We start from the raw sequence: 15,887 nt of genomic DNA on the forward strand, positions 1-15,887 counted from the left end.
TAGCTGTTCAAACATTTGAACTTAGGGTACACTTTTGTACAGGGAGGCGAAAACTGTATTTCTCATTCCCCCTTGCAGTCAGGGCTTGCCTAGTGTGATGCACACAGAAGTAGCAGAATGAAACTTCTGGAAATTTCTTGAGCTACCTACATCCACATTTCTTGTTACAAGAGAGAAAACAAACCTGTAACCTGGTCAAATCATACTCTAGTTGGTTTGTTTATTAATCATATCTGAACACAACTTTCGCCTTATAAGTTCTATAACTTTTCCATGCAACATCGTATATACAACTTTTACACCTAAAAACAATCTCAGTTGATTGATTAAAATATCTAACTTGGGTTAAAATGAAAACTTTAAGCTTAATTTAAATGAATTTATATTTATGTTACTAGTTTGGTCCTGGTCCAGGTGGAGAAACTTCAGGAGTCTATTTGTGGAGTGTGGTAAACTTCTGTACTATTCTTGGAGCTTCTCCTGATCCCACCCCTCCCATACTTCCCAGCTCACAGGCGGTGATGTCCGCAAGGGCACCATGAGGAAGCTCCTAATGGACAGCCCTTTCTTGGCTCTGGTTGTGAGCTGGTATGCTTTGGGACTGGTGGATGTTCACCAGTGACTTGTTCCTCTCTCGGGATGCTGCCTGCATTGTTTGGAAGTATCCAGAACATCTAATGGCTATGCAGCATCTCTGGCTGCCGTTTACAACTATGCCTCAGTTCCCATCTGATAGAGTGTATCTACCCTCTCTCTGCTGAACTGGGTTTGCCTCTGGCAGAGTGCCCTACTGGATTGAGTCCCAGATCAGCTCTATCTGACAAAGCCCACCTCCACTTTGATCCGCGTATGAGCATATGCCCAACGAAGTCACCCTTCATTGCTCAGCCATCGATCAGGCAGGCAATGCCTCAGCATCCAGAAGCATGTATCAAATCCAAATAAATAAAAGTAATCCCAATTTGGCAAAATAAATAGTGGGCTACCTAGTCCCTTTACCACTCAGACTCAATGGGAAATAAATACACAAGCAAACTGAGCAATCCTCTCGAAAACATTTACACTATTTTTCTCTGTGAAAACAGAAATAGAACAATTTTTCATACTTTTTCCAAAGACATTTTTCCTTATTCTCTTCAACCTGGATAAATGTATACCCTCAAGATATGTTTGGGGCTAATGGTCAAGACACACACACACACACACACACACAATATTTTTGGACAACACTCAAGTTTTCAGCACCTCACTCACTCTTAGACATGAGGGTATTTATATCTTCTGGTTTTGCTTTATGTTAGGAAGACTCTAGACTTTTTATCAGTCATTTCACTTACCCATACAAAACTCCTTTCACTTTTTCTTACTTTGCTTCCCCAAGTATTCAGTGTGGTCCTCAAATGCCCATAGCCTCTTCATTCTTTGCATATAAGATCAACTTTTACTTTACCAAGAAAAACAGCGGTCATCCAGTGACTTCAACTTTTCTCTATCTGCAAATTTAATTATCTTTATTCATATTTAATATCGCTCCTCTCTGAAGTGAAAGATACCAGTCTTTTCAAAGATAATTTTCATGACTTTAAGCTTGGAATCTACATTTTCTAGAATTATCCTTCAACATTCAGATATTTTTGTCTTATTGTCACATTTAAAAATTCCTTCCTTTCTACCTATAAGCAAGCTTTCACATCCACCATTCTCAAAAAAAAAAACAAACAAAAATAGTAGTCTTTAGTAGTATTCCATACTTCTTTTTCACTGTCCTGTTAAACTTCTTAAGAATGCAAATTTCTTGCCAACTTCTCACTTCCCAATCACTCTTTGACACTGTAGTCTTTATTCCATTCCAATATATTCTAATAAATCTCTTCTTGCTAAAGTAAACCAATGATTCCTAAAACCCAGACATAATGCATTTTAAATTCTTTCAGTCTCTGCAGAATTCCACATTTCTTCATGGATCTTTTTATCACTTCTTTGGACCTAGTTTCTGATGTCTCTTTCTTTGTTTCTGAGTTAAAGCCTCTAGATATAAAGGCCAGGAATCTGTATTTTGAGCAAACTCTATAGGCACTAATGATAAACATGAAAGACAGAGAACTACTGGGCTTAAAACTAAAGACATATAAAACAATTTTATTAAACAACAATGACCTACTCCTTCCAGAAAAAAAGCTATTTTAATAATCATTTAAAACCTTTCATTATTTTCTTTTCTTCATTATCTAATCATAAACTGAATACCAAGGTTGAATTAAGAGTGGGGGCAGATTACAGTATGTAAAGCTTCATAATAGATTGGAGCAGTTTTAATTAAAGTTACCAGGACAGCCGGAGGGAGACAGGATACACTGTAATTGGAAAAGTGTCACTAGAAAAATGTGTTTATTATAACCTTGATCCTATTTTCTTTGAGCAAAATGTCTAGAGACCTTCATTAACTCAGCAGATCCCCTTGGCTGTGCTGGGTGGTGAACAATAAGACCACTGATTTAATTCACCTCCATCTTTCAGGAGACACCATTGGAGGTTGGACTGCTTTGTTGAAAAGCTTTCTCTACGAACCGTTCATTAACACTTGCAGATTTTTCAGCCTAGTGCAGGCTAAAATAAATGTTAATAACAATGATGTGGTTTTTTTTTTGCTTCTAAACATCGTTTGATTTGAGATTGCTTAAGAATAAACCAGTAATCTTTGCAAAAAACTATTTAGGCAGTTTGTGAGGCATAAGCATAGCAAGAAAAAATACTCATTTAGGAAATATATATTGTAAATAAAATGGCTAAAATTACCAGTGTGGACCTACAGGGGAAAAAAGCTAGACTCATAAACAGACATCCTGAAATTAAATTCCTCCAGAGCCTCATGTTATCTATAGAAATCTTGAACCAGAACCCTAGTCTTTTCTCATTTTCCTCATTTATAAAACAAGAATGAACAGATGTTTAATGTGCCTATTTCACAGGATTTCTGTAAGAGATTAATGCATATCAATCATCAGAATCATAACATGTTTTTATAATGCTACAAAAACAAAACCAAAAAATGACTTAAGTGGAAAATCTGTTTTGCCATAAAAGAGGTAGTTTTATGGCAACAGCAACAAAATTTTTATATTGATTTCTCTTCCAGCTCTTTCTAAGGTTAGTTGATGGAGCAGATCAAAAGATCATAGTACAATATAAGCATGAATAAAAAATGAAAATAAATGCTGAAACTGAAAAAAAAATTGGTTGAAATAGTTTTGACTCAAACATATAAACAAATGCAATAAGCATGAAGCCATAAAATAAGTTACAATTTCATTTTTAATCAACAGGCTATAAAAGACAATTAAAAATTTAATGTTCGAATGCATAAAATCAGTATACATGCAGGCCTAATAAAATTTATCACAGACATTATAATTATTTCACTAAAAAAACAAAAAACACCTTCAGTTGTTCATTTCCTTAAAAAAAAAACTGAATTATATAAACTCCTAGGGAATTTCTTTGGTAGATATATGATAAAACAACCAGTTCAATTTACTTCTTTTTCAAATATTTTATATCTATAATACATATTCAGAAGTATATTATGTTGATAATCTTGATACTGAAAAATAAACATTTAACTTTTTCAAATTCAAATAAAAATTTTTGAATAATATATATTTTATTTCATTCAATCTTTTTTTAAGTGTCAGTAGTTTCTTAAAAAGATCATTTATATTTTACCAGATATTTTTCTAGTATACTTCGAGATTAGGACATTGTGGGCCCATTAATTTCATGTTCATATTTCTAATACATGTGTTCAAACTGTGTATATATTTAAAATATTGATATTTGCCAAATAAATATATATTTATATATAAATCTGTGTCTGTATCTCTATCTACAACCCTACCTGACTACAGAATGAAAATTTCTGTATTTATATTTAATCTTAAAATCCCTCCAACTATCTCTTCTTTTGGATGCTTCTTATTCCTTATCTCTTTTATCTTCTTATTGAATTGATTTGGATGACACTGGATAATACAATGATAGAAGTTTCAGTTGTACAATTCAATAATACATTACCTGTTTACCGCATTTTGTGGAAACCACCCCTAGTCAAGTCTCTTTACACCCCCCTTTTCTGAAGAGGACTGATATAGGATTCACTGAAAAATTCATAACCTTCTAGAATATTCTATTACCTAAAACATACTTCTTAATCTGAATGAATGATAATTTACAGCATGCTACCTAACCCTCATTCCTTCCTCATTATGATTATACAATTCTTCAGCCCAAATGATATATTTGTGTTAAAAAATAAGAATAGAGATTTGAAGTCAGACATACCTGATTTCAAAGCCTCTTACATTCTTCCTACTCAAAGTATAGTCTTTGTACCAGGAGCCTCAACATCACCTGGGAACTAATTAGATTTTTAGTATCTCTATCCAGGTGACTGAATAAAAATCTGCATTTTAACAAGAGCCACAGGTAAACTACACGCACATTAAAGTTTGAGAAGCACTAGCATCACTTATTAAATATGTTTCCTTGAGCAAGTTAAAAGTATTCTCAAAAACGCAGTTTCGTCATTGAAAAATGAGACTAATGTTGACGTCTAGAGCTTAGTACTATTGTGAGAAATAATTAGATAATGCTACTTACTAAACATGCAATGAAGTCAACTAGTACTAAATTTTATCATATACCTCAAATTTGTACATTCAAAACTTTTCCAATACATTTACTTATGAAATAACATTGGTATCCCACACAGGTAAACTGGAGCTCCTTTAGTCCAGAAGTCTCCCTAAGCATAAGCCTACAACAAAAATAGAGGCAAATCCAAAATGCCATCCTGCATTTATTTACAGGACAATGTAGCCTCAAAATAGTTTTTAAAATAATGTGCATTTTTTATTTGTGTGGAATCAAACAAACTTGAATAAAGAACTTAATTTGAAAATGAACATAAATGTTTCTCCCTGACATTAAATCTAACTAATTTACATATAATTAGGCATTATATTTTCTGTATTCTGCCATCTTGCACTCAAGACAGGCACTGATCCCCCAGAGGACTTGAGTCACGCACCAGGTGTCTAGACCATCAAATCCAACTGATTAAGGGGGAAAAAAAGTCTCAATGGGTTTCCATTTGAATCCAATTAAGGCATGATTCATTGTATTCCATTTCATTTTTCAAGGGCCTTTCATATCCAGATAACCTGCTGCCTGCATCTGGGGCGGGGGGGGGGAATGTAAGCTGCTAAAGATCAACACAACATTTTCAGCTGTCATTAAGTGAATATTAATCACTTAAGTAACAAGTATCTCATTTTTATTAGGAAAATTTTTCTTGAAAACACACTTTACATCTATAAACAACACCTAAAAATGAAATCACATACCCCAAATTGAAGGTAATAATGTTTTGAATCTTCTAGTCATGAAATATTATCTTATCATAAATGACTTACTTATACATGTTTTAAAAATAAAATATTTTAAGTTCTGGCAATAGGGCATATCAAAGATTACAAAAAAAACTCCTATTATATTACAACAAGACCCTGAATATTTTAAGAAACATGAAGATTTATAATGGCCCAAAAATTAACGGGAAATTTCTGTGTCAAAAAAATATATATATATAAATATAGTATAATAAGCTAAAACTCTGAATAGGGGTGATAAGTGAACAGAAAATTCTCAGTAGTCCTGCGACAAATACCTGCAACAGTGCTGAGAGTTGTAGAATAAGAGGGATGAAGCTTGAGCTCTGACAGTATATCTAACAAAAAGTATATAGTAATATTATGAAAAAATTAAAAATTTATGAATAGCATAAAAGTTTGCTAAACAAAAACAGTATCATGATTATAAATAGAAAGACAAAAATCATTATATCAATTTGCAATTTTGTCTGAGTCCCTGCAATACCAATCGAAATCCTGTAAAGATCTTCTTGAATAATAGCATGCTGAATCTAAACTTTGGATAATTTGTAGAGGTTCAAGAATACTCTGAAGTTCATGAGCCTACTGAAGAAGCATACAGTGAGAAACTGGCCAGTCAGACAACTCACTTGATATTTGGAGCTCAGTGGGGGAAGTGGGGGAAAGCAAGCTATTTAATATATGGCTCTGGGAAAAATGGGTAGAAAACTTACAGACTAAAATTACAGATACATATTGGTTGCCGGTGGATTAAATAAATCTAAAAGACACAGAACCTTTTAAAATAAAATATATAAAATAATGTTTATAACCTAAGGGTAGCGAAGGATTTCTTACACAAAACACATACCCAAAAATATTAATAATTTTTAAAGTTGACTTCGACTGCACTAAAATTAATCATTTATATCATCAAAATGCACTAAAAAAGTGAACAAACCACATTTAACAACAAAGAATAAATGAATAAATTGAGATATAGCATCATAAAATAATATTTAACCATGAGTAAAATAAAGCTAAATACAAACATCCAGATAAATCACGCAAACATAATATTGATGGAAGAAAGTCACTGAGAACTACATATGTATAATACAATTTTAATAAAGGTGAAAAACAAGCAAACTAGCAAATATGTTGTTTAGCAAAACATTTATCTGAGGTACAGCTATTTTTAAAAAGCAAAGAAAGTAATGAACTATCTAGAGCCCTGGCCACCTCTGGCAGCGTGGCAGGGTGACGGACAGGAGGGTACTACTAAGGCAGCTGAAAGGGTGTTGGCAATATTTGTGGGTTTTTATGTTGTATGATAAATTTAAACATTATTATTATGTATCACGACTTAACATATATATAAATGGATGCATGTACCAATTAAAGACACTGTTCCTATATATTACAATCACCTAACACAAAAATAAACTAATAAGCTAACTGATTATTTTAAAATTACAATGAAACTATGGTATCTCACCTTTCTCGAAAATATTAAATGAACAGTTTCTATGGTAAAGAAAGCATACTAACTGAAACCTCCAATAAAGCATGAGATATAGTAAATAACAGAAAATATTAAAATGAGCAGGCCCAATTTAAACTCACCACCAAGGCTTTAGATCTGTTGCTTAGAAGTTTTTCAATATCTCTGGCTGCAATTTCCACCAGCTGGCGTGCATTATTTGGTTCCACAGTATACGATTCTTGGTATTTTTCATAAATCTGTGGGAAGGCAAAAGAAAATTATTATGAACAAAAATTGCTTATTTGGCTCATAAGTTCACATTAGAATGTATTTCAAAACCATCAACAATTGATTAGAAAAACCCACTATACCTTGATCTTTTCAGAGTTTCGGTGTGTCAAAAATAAAGATATTAATGTTAGTTTACTATGAGACCACCAGCTCAACAAAATAGTACATCAACAGTAAAACATCTTGCACAAAAATGGTTTGTATATGAAATGTTGTGACTTGAACTTGTACATTCATCCTCTAAACCGAGTATTAACTGCCATCAGCACTTGTTTTTTTTAAAAAAGGCAGGCCATTCTAGAAAACTGGAGAACTAGAATGTGTCCAGTGCACAAAGGCAAATGATAATATCTCGAAAGAGTCTTCCCATTGTTTTCCCTGTGGTAACCACGGAGGCTAAAGCGCTTGCTGCTAAACCTTACTAAATGAAAGGAAGAGAGAGAGAATGAATGAACGAATACAAAGCCCCTGCCAAGGTTCATCCAGGTGACACAGGGGGCTTCATTTCACAGAGAAGTAGTTGAAGGTCATTGAGGTCTACATTAAAGCTTAGTTAAAACTGTAACTGTGTAAATATTTTTATTATCAAACTTGTGAATGTTTTGTTTTGCATTGGCTGAATCAAACTATACTGAAAGTAAGCCAGGCAGCCAAAGAACAAGTCCACGGCATTCCTGGCTCACATCAGTGTCAATGGGAGGATTTCCCTATTGTGGCATCAGATGCTCCTGGTCTGCAGAGCCTGTACACTCCTGGAAGGAAAGGAAGAAATTAAAGTAAGGGGGGAGGGGAGAAGCAGCACCCATGTTTGTGGCTGGAGGGCTCAGACGAGAAGGAAATCCCTTATGCATCCAACAGATGGGCTACACATGCATGACTAAACCATCTTTGAAAGCCAGGGCCTGGCACTTTTTTACCATTTTATGAAAAGAGAATCCAGGCACAAGCAGGAACCAGTTCAACCCTGTTTTTTCTGGCACATCCCCAGCATTCTGTTACTACCAACAGGTTCTACAGCCTGGTCCCAGCTGAGCATGGATGCTAACTGGTGAACACTGTTACAAATAGACACAGATACATATGCTAACATTTATTTCTAACAGAGTATGTTAGTTCTACATAAAGTTAATTTTTATAAGTGACAAAAATAGTTTTAAAAGATTTAAATCAAACGTTTACTCCTAAAATCATTTGATATATTTGGGATATGAGTTTTTTCTCATATGCATCTGAATTTTGATCTTGTAGGTTTTCGTTCCAGCTACTCAAACAACAGTAATTTAGTCACATACAATCCCCACACTAGTCTCATCCAGGGTTCCTGCATTCTACAGGACTGCAGCTTTCTTCTGCAGGACAGATTATCCAGCTCTATTGTAAAGACCCAGGTTACCCAGGATGAAATCCATCCAACTCAAGGCTCCCTCTTTCATTTCAGCCTAGGATGACATGCAGAAACATGACCTCCTAAACAGATTCATTGATCAGGGTACAAAAAGATAAACCTCAACATCACTTTAATTGATCCAGGATATTCAGTTCTTTGCAGTAAAACCAATACAGCTAATTGGTGTGAAAGGCAGCTGTGCATTAATATCTTGTTTCTTTCTGTATGAAGGCTACCCTCTTCTAACCTCCTTTCTGTGGTAAAGGGACTAAAATATAATTCAGAGTTGGTAAAAATTAGCTCAGGATGCGTAGTCTGTACTTTGCATTATGTACTATAAGTAATGTTTATTAAGTCATTACCTATATATGCCAGAAACATAGGTACTTTAAAGAATGAATAGATTATAAATCAGAAGAAAAACACTTAGTTCAAGTTTTCTTTCAGGATTACCATATGCAAACTCTTCTCTAAAAATCTGTTTCTAGGCACATTTTTAAATGCTTAGAAAATAAAAAATAAGATTTAACTTGCAAATTAACTTTAAATAAGTGAAATTAAGAAAGCTTAAGTCTTAGTCCCCAGTGTAAATATCCTGCTGTCCTTTTTACATATAAAACATTGGAAATGTTTTCTTGGTAATGAAAATGAATTTAAAGCATATAACCACCCCACCAATAGAACTAACTCTTGCTTCTAGTTTTAAAGAATACAGTATTCTTTGTTTCATGAAGTTTGAGAAGGCTCTCAAAAACAGTCTACGGATACATGTTTTATAAATACTTCTCAAAGGGGAAAGTTTCACATGGATTTTTAACATTAATTCATAATGTACATAAATTTATACTGTTTTCTGCCACTAAAATAGACCACATTTCTACCACAGTTCACATGTTAACATATGACTATTTTAAAGAATCTTAAGTATCTTTTCTTTTCCTCTTTCTAGTATTTTTCTTAGAAAAATACCTGCTTTACCATTTTATCCAGTGTCCTTTCTGAAAAAACAGCATCATGGTGGAAATAATACAAGTTTTTGGCACCAAACAGAACTTCATTCAGATCACATGACAACATCTCACATGCTACGTGACACTGGCTGCCACTTCTAGAAAAAATGCGGCACATAAAGAGACTCCAAGACAGGATGTTTTTTTCCTCCTGACTGATACACAAATGTGCTTTAAATTTACTGTAGCTTAAATCCTCTCCCTGAAAACCTTGATGCAAGTTATGACAAAAGAGTATTTGTTGCCAATATATTCTTTCTTTCTTACAGTCTTAATTAACCAGCTTCAATGTATTTTCAGTGTTACATTGACAGACAAAGATCTGTGGTGATGACAACAGAGAATATGCTTCCCCTAGCTTTTTCAATGGAAATGTCTTTCTAAGTCTCTTTGCTCTAATTAAGTCCATAGTTTCAATATAATCTCCAGAGTAATACATTTAAGATAACCTCAAATGTTAATATTTAAGACTGGCATTGCTTGGAAATATCCAAGCCCAGCACAAGTAGCAGCCATCTCAGATTGCTTTATAGTACATGCAGGATGGCCCCCAGGTAGAACACAAGTGGGGGATGACCTTGGCCTGCAGCACCCAGGAAACCCCAGGGCCTGCACACCCAGTAGAAAGCTACACAGGCCATGCTGGAGCACCACCACCCTGTCCCTGCACAGCTGATCCTTCACAGAAGTCAGAGATTGGTGGACAGTGGTCACAGCCAGTCCTAGCAGCTGACTGGCCTGGGTAAATTCCTCCAATTTACCTGCCAAAAGCAATCAAGACTCAACTACAAGAGGAGGGTGTACTCAGCCCACACAAAAGGCACACCTTGGTTACGCAGATTAGGTGATAGGAAAGGCTGTGCCACTGGACCCTACAGGATACCTACTAAATTAGGCCACACTACCAAAACAGGGAGATATAGTAGCTCCTCCTAATACATACAAACAAACACAGGAAGGATGCCAAAATAAGCAAAGAAACATGTCCCAAATTGAAAGAACAGATCAAAGTTCCAAAGAAAGCACTAAAGGAAATGGAGATAAACAATCTATCACATGCAGAGTTCAAAACACTTGTTATAAGAATGCTCAAGGGACTTAGTGAGGATCTCAACAGCATAAAAAAACACCCAGTCAGAAACAAAGAATACCCTAATTAAAATAAAGAAAAATTTACAGGAAAACAACAGGAGACTGGAAGAAGCTGAGAATCAAATCAATGATTTGGAACAGAAGGAAGCCGAACACAACCAATCAAAACAACAAGAAGAAAAAAGAATTAAAAAAAAAAAATGAAGATAGAATAAGCAAGCAGCCTCTGGGACAACTTCAAGCATTCCAACATTTGTAGCTTTAGGGTTCCAGAAAGAGCAAGAAATCAGAAATCTATTTGAAAAAAAAATAATGAAAGACATCGTCCCTAATTTAGTGAAAGAAATAGACACGTGTGCCCAGAAATCCCAGAGAGCCCCAAACAAGATGGATACAAAGAGGCCCCTCCAAGACACATCATAATTAAAATGCCAAAGCTTAAAGATAAAGAAAGAATCTTAAAAGCAACAAGAGAAAAGCAGTTAGATACCCACAGGGGAGTTCCCATAAGACTCTCAGCTGATTTCTCAAAAGAAACTTTACAGGCTAGGAGGGATTGGGAAGAAATATTCAATAACAGGAAAAGCAAGGAACTACCCCCAAGATTGCTCTACCCAGCAGAGATATCATGATAGAATCAAAGGGCAGATAAAAAGAGCTTCCTAGACAAGAAAAATCTACAGGACCATTATTCATCAACACCAAACCACTGTTATATGAAATGTTAAAGAGGTCTATTTAAGAAAAAGATCAAAATTATGAATAATAAAATGGCAATTAATATCTATCACCAACTGAATCTAAAAAAAAACAAAGCAAACAAGAACAGAGACCAAATCATGGACATGGAGAGAGTTTTCATGGTTGCAGATGGGAGGCTGGTGTAGAGTAATGAGTGAAGGCGTGACGGGATTAAGTAGTACAAAAATGTAATTACAGAACAGTCAGAAGGAAGTACAGTGTAGGAAATGGAGTAGTCAAATAACTTATATGCATGACCCATGGACATGAACAAGTTGTGGGGATTGCCTGAGGGAGAGAGGAGTACTGGGTGGAAGGGGGCTAAGGGGGAAAATTTGGGACAACTATAATAGCATAATCAATAAAACATAATTTTAAAAAATGTAATACCTAAAAGGTGATACCATTCATTGAAATAATTAATAAATATACCTTAAATGTTCCAGAAATCATTATACTTAGTATTATGCCATAATTCAGAGACTCCAGAGATGCTCACTGACAGCTAGATATGCTTCCAAGTTTCGAATGACATAGCAAATTACATTAGCAATCATTTTCAGGCAGCTTCTCTATATCAGTCACTTTAAGAAACCTAAAAAAAAATTCAATTAGCCATTGTACTAGCATGAACGCTGGGATTCAGGCTTTAGAATATCAGAGTAGAGGGAGTTTCAGCCCCATTTCACATCATAAAAAAACCAAACCACTGTCCACACCAACAAAAGGTGAAATGGTAACAAGGCATGGTTAGGCAAAGTGAGTCTGCAAAATCATTCTACTCGGAATTTCCCTTGGCTTCACCAGGATGTAGGGAAATAGATAAGCCTCATGGAATGATCAAGAAAAGTAGCAGAGAATAACAGGTCAGTATCTCTGCTAGGAGACTGCCCTTAGTGGACAACCAGGGGATTCAGATGCAGAGAATGGGAGATTGACAATGGGAAGCAGAGGTCCAGCTGGAGAATGACAAAGAAAACAACCCAGAGCTGAGAGCTCCTTAGCAAAATGAGGAGACTGACCAAGTTCTTGCAGGAATCACACTCAATATCTATGCCAAATGAACAGAAAAGAGCAAATACACTAGATATTCTGTCATACAAGTTTCCACTTACACCCAGATGTCAAGGAGCAAAGTCAAGAACATTAGAAAATACTGAAAAGGAGTCATGAATTTAAATTTATTGAATATATAACTGATGCCCTGGCAGGTGTGCCTCAGTGGATTGAGCTGGGGCATGCCAACCAAAGCACTGCTCTTTCCATTCACTTGTCAGGGCACATGCCTGGGTTGTGCGCCAGGTCCCCAGTAGGGGGCGTGCAAGAAGCAACCACACATTGATGTTTCTCTCCTTCCCTTTCTCCTTCCCTTCTCCTCTCTCTAAAAATAAATAAATACAATCTTTTAAAAAATCTATAATTGATCACAAAATCTTTAAACTAAGAAGAGATAACCTTGAAATAGTGAAACTACTATTCTTTTACTCTCCCAGGAGAGAGAATGGCAGCTCATTCTGCCATTACAGTAAGTTAAGTACCCTAAAAAGAAACATAGTCAAATTTCTACATGTTAAAACTTAAATATGCAAATTTTGACAACTTCTTCCCTTAATATTTGTATAATTACCTCCCTCCCATGGAAACTGTCCTGCACAAGCATTCGAGATCTCTGCAATGTCCGTAGCCATCTTTATGAGGAAAGTTTCCTCTTTAACAGTTTCTGATGAAAGAGGAGGCCTGGGCATTTCCTTATAAATGGTTAGCATTATAATGGTTAGCATATAATGATCTTGACCTTGCCACTTGTTCAGTTCTGTTAGAACATATCACACTTGCAAACTTCTTAATCAGCTAACTTCTTAATCAGTTGCCTGTAAGGAGCCAAGTACAAAAGATCTATATACACAATAGTACACCGAGCCAATCAGATTCACTGACCATACAATGACAGTTGGATGTATCAAGGACAGAAGTAGAAGCAGAGGTGGAAAGACTAATGGGAAGAAAACAGTATTCAGACACTGAGTGATGGAAGTGATGGCCATGGTAGGCACAATGACGGTCTTCCAAAGATATCCACATCCTAAAACCCAGAATCAGTGAATATGTTGTTGCATGGCAAAGGGAAATTAAGTTTGCAGATGAAATTAGGTTTTGCTAATTCACTGAACTTAAAAGAAGGATATTATCCTGGATTGCCTGGTGAGTCCAGTGTCATTGCGAGGGTCCTCAAAAGTGGACAAGGAAGATGTGACAATGCAAGAGAAAACCAGAGAGATCTTAACATGAGAAGAAAGTTTCGAGAACATGGAGATTTCTGCCTGTTTTGTCCACTGGTTCAGCCCAGCACATAATGCAGTGCACACACATAGCAGTCACGCAATAATATTGATGGCGAATGGCCATCAATTAGCCAATGGCTAATATCAATTAGCGAATGGCCACTGAGGCAGGTTACTGCACCAGGCTTTACCTGGAATTGGAATGCTGACTTATAACAAGTGCCTCCTTGTATTTTAAAATCAATATTTATTTTAAACCCAAAACAACAAGACTATGTAAGGTGCTATGTAGTTACATAATGGAATATAAATACAACATGTAAATGACAATTAGACTAAATACAGAAAACAGGGTAATGACCAACAGAAAGAAAAAGGTTGACACTAATATGAATATTAGTGTTCCAATGAAGAAGTACAGAAAGCTATGCCATCAGAATTCAGAGGAAAGTAAAATCACATGGGTTATGATAGTCAAAACGATGGGATTACAGCCATACTCTGGAATAAATGTAAAAAAGTAAATAAGTAAAGGAGAGAGAAAAGTACAATTTGTGTAAAACAAGAAATTATTGGAAAAAAATGAAAAGCTAATTGGGACACTATTATGAAGAGCTATAAAATTCACAGTGTTGGTTTTTGCCTTATTATGTAGTCAACTCCAAAGTATTTTAGCCTGAAAATAGCTAGCTCAGAACTTCCAGTGCCTATTTCAGCAACTAGTACATGAGAGATATTCATGTACTAATTATTCATATAACACAGGCTTATTTACTTTAAGCACCATCCAAATATACACACATGCACAATTTTATACATAATATACACACAGACATATATACACATGTACACTTGATCATATTCTCAAATTTATATTGCATGCTTTCCTACAACTATCTCAAACTGCCATTCTATTAACAGGGATTTGACGCTGACACTTTTGAGCAACGTATTAAAGGTATAAGAAGGAAGAGAACAAGTGAAAACTTGTTCACTTTCCCCATCCTACACATATGGTGACTTTATTTAACTAGAAATGGAAGTGAAATACTAGGGGTCATTCTCGGAATAGAGAAACTATAATAATGAATAAGGTGAGCATGGGAAAAATTCATAGTAAGAACATGGTTTTAAGTTTGGAGACATTTCACACATAAGATACATTATAAGTATATGTTTAAGAATACTTAGAATAAAAACAATAAAACTAGTAAGATATGTATAAGAAGCTATCTACTTGTTTGGTATTTTTAATTGCACAGATGAATTAATAATCTAGTCTCTTACCTTATACATATCCAGAACTATATATGAATTGTGTATGTATTTTAACCAGAAAATTCATGTGTAGTTAATTAAAAGTAAAAGAGATCATATGTGATCCTGCTAAAACTAAATTAAAAAATAATTAACCATATGCTGAGGGAGATCCTTATTTAAAGTTCCTAATCCCAAATGACCTAAATTCACTTCACAGCCAACAAAAGAATTTTTAAATGCAGCAGTTTAACTTGCCTTTAACCAACTTAGTAGCAAGTGGCTTTTCTAAAGAATAAAATACTACCTACCAATACGGATGCATAATTTAACACATTTCTATTAATTTAAGGAGTTTCATACATGTCTTCTTGCCTCAAATTCTTGTCCTTCTTAAGTGTTTCAACCTCACCAACACTGATGTTTTGACGAGATCAGTGCTTGTTGTGGGGTGATGTCGTGTGCATTGTAGGCTGTTTAGCAGCATATTTGGCCTCCAAATACTAAACGCCAGCAGCCCTCATATCCCCTCAGCCCCCTGTGACCATGTTTTCAAGCACTGACAAATGCCTCTTGGGGTACAAAACTGCCCCAGGCTGAGAACCACTGCCTTCTATAGAAAGGCATTAAAGATGTCTTCAGGGAAAAAGCATAAAAATTATATGTGGCGTATTGAGAGTGTGAAGGAACAAATAATGGTCTTTTATCCATTCACCTTCATTGTAAAGAAGAAGCTAACAATTGGCTGTATTGCTTCCATGAGTTTTTAGCTTCTGCATCCTTTGTGAAGCTCACAGACAAGAGGGGAACGCAGCCACTCTCTATCACTCCCACTATAATTGGCATTATCAAGCCAATAGATTGCTACTTGGAGAGACAATGAGTAATAATTTATCCCTCAAATACCAGTAT

General features: G+C 35.3%; 1 protein-coding gene across 5 annotated transcripts in view; it reads right to left on the reverse strand.

Annotated features, from left to right (window-relative positions):
* The window catches only part of CACNA2D1 (calcium voltage-gated channel auxiliary subunit alpha2delta 1), a 461,217-nt gene that overhangs the window by 354,424 nt on the left and 90,906 nt on the right, over positions 1-15,887 (reverse strand). For all 5 annotated transcript variants that reach the window (XM_037139542.2, XM_037139540.2, XM_037139541.2 and 2 more), the window contains exon 3: positions 7,056-7,172. In XM_037139542.2, the coding sequence (XP_036995437.2) occupies positions 7,056-7,172 (117 nt within the window). The remainder of the gene's footprint in view (positions 1-7,055; positions 7,173-15,887) is intronic.

The sequence above is a fragment of the Artibeus jamaicensis genome, unplaced genomic scaffold (genome assembly GCF_021234435.1).
Source record: "Artibeus jamaicensis isolate MK-2021 breed Jamaican fruit bat unplaced genomic scaffold, CSHL_Jam_final contig_787, whole genome shotgun sequence".
NCBI lineage: Eukaryota > Metazoa > Chordata > Mammalia > Chiroptera > Phyllostomidae > Artibeus > Artibeus jamaicensis.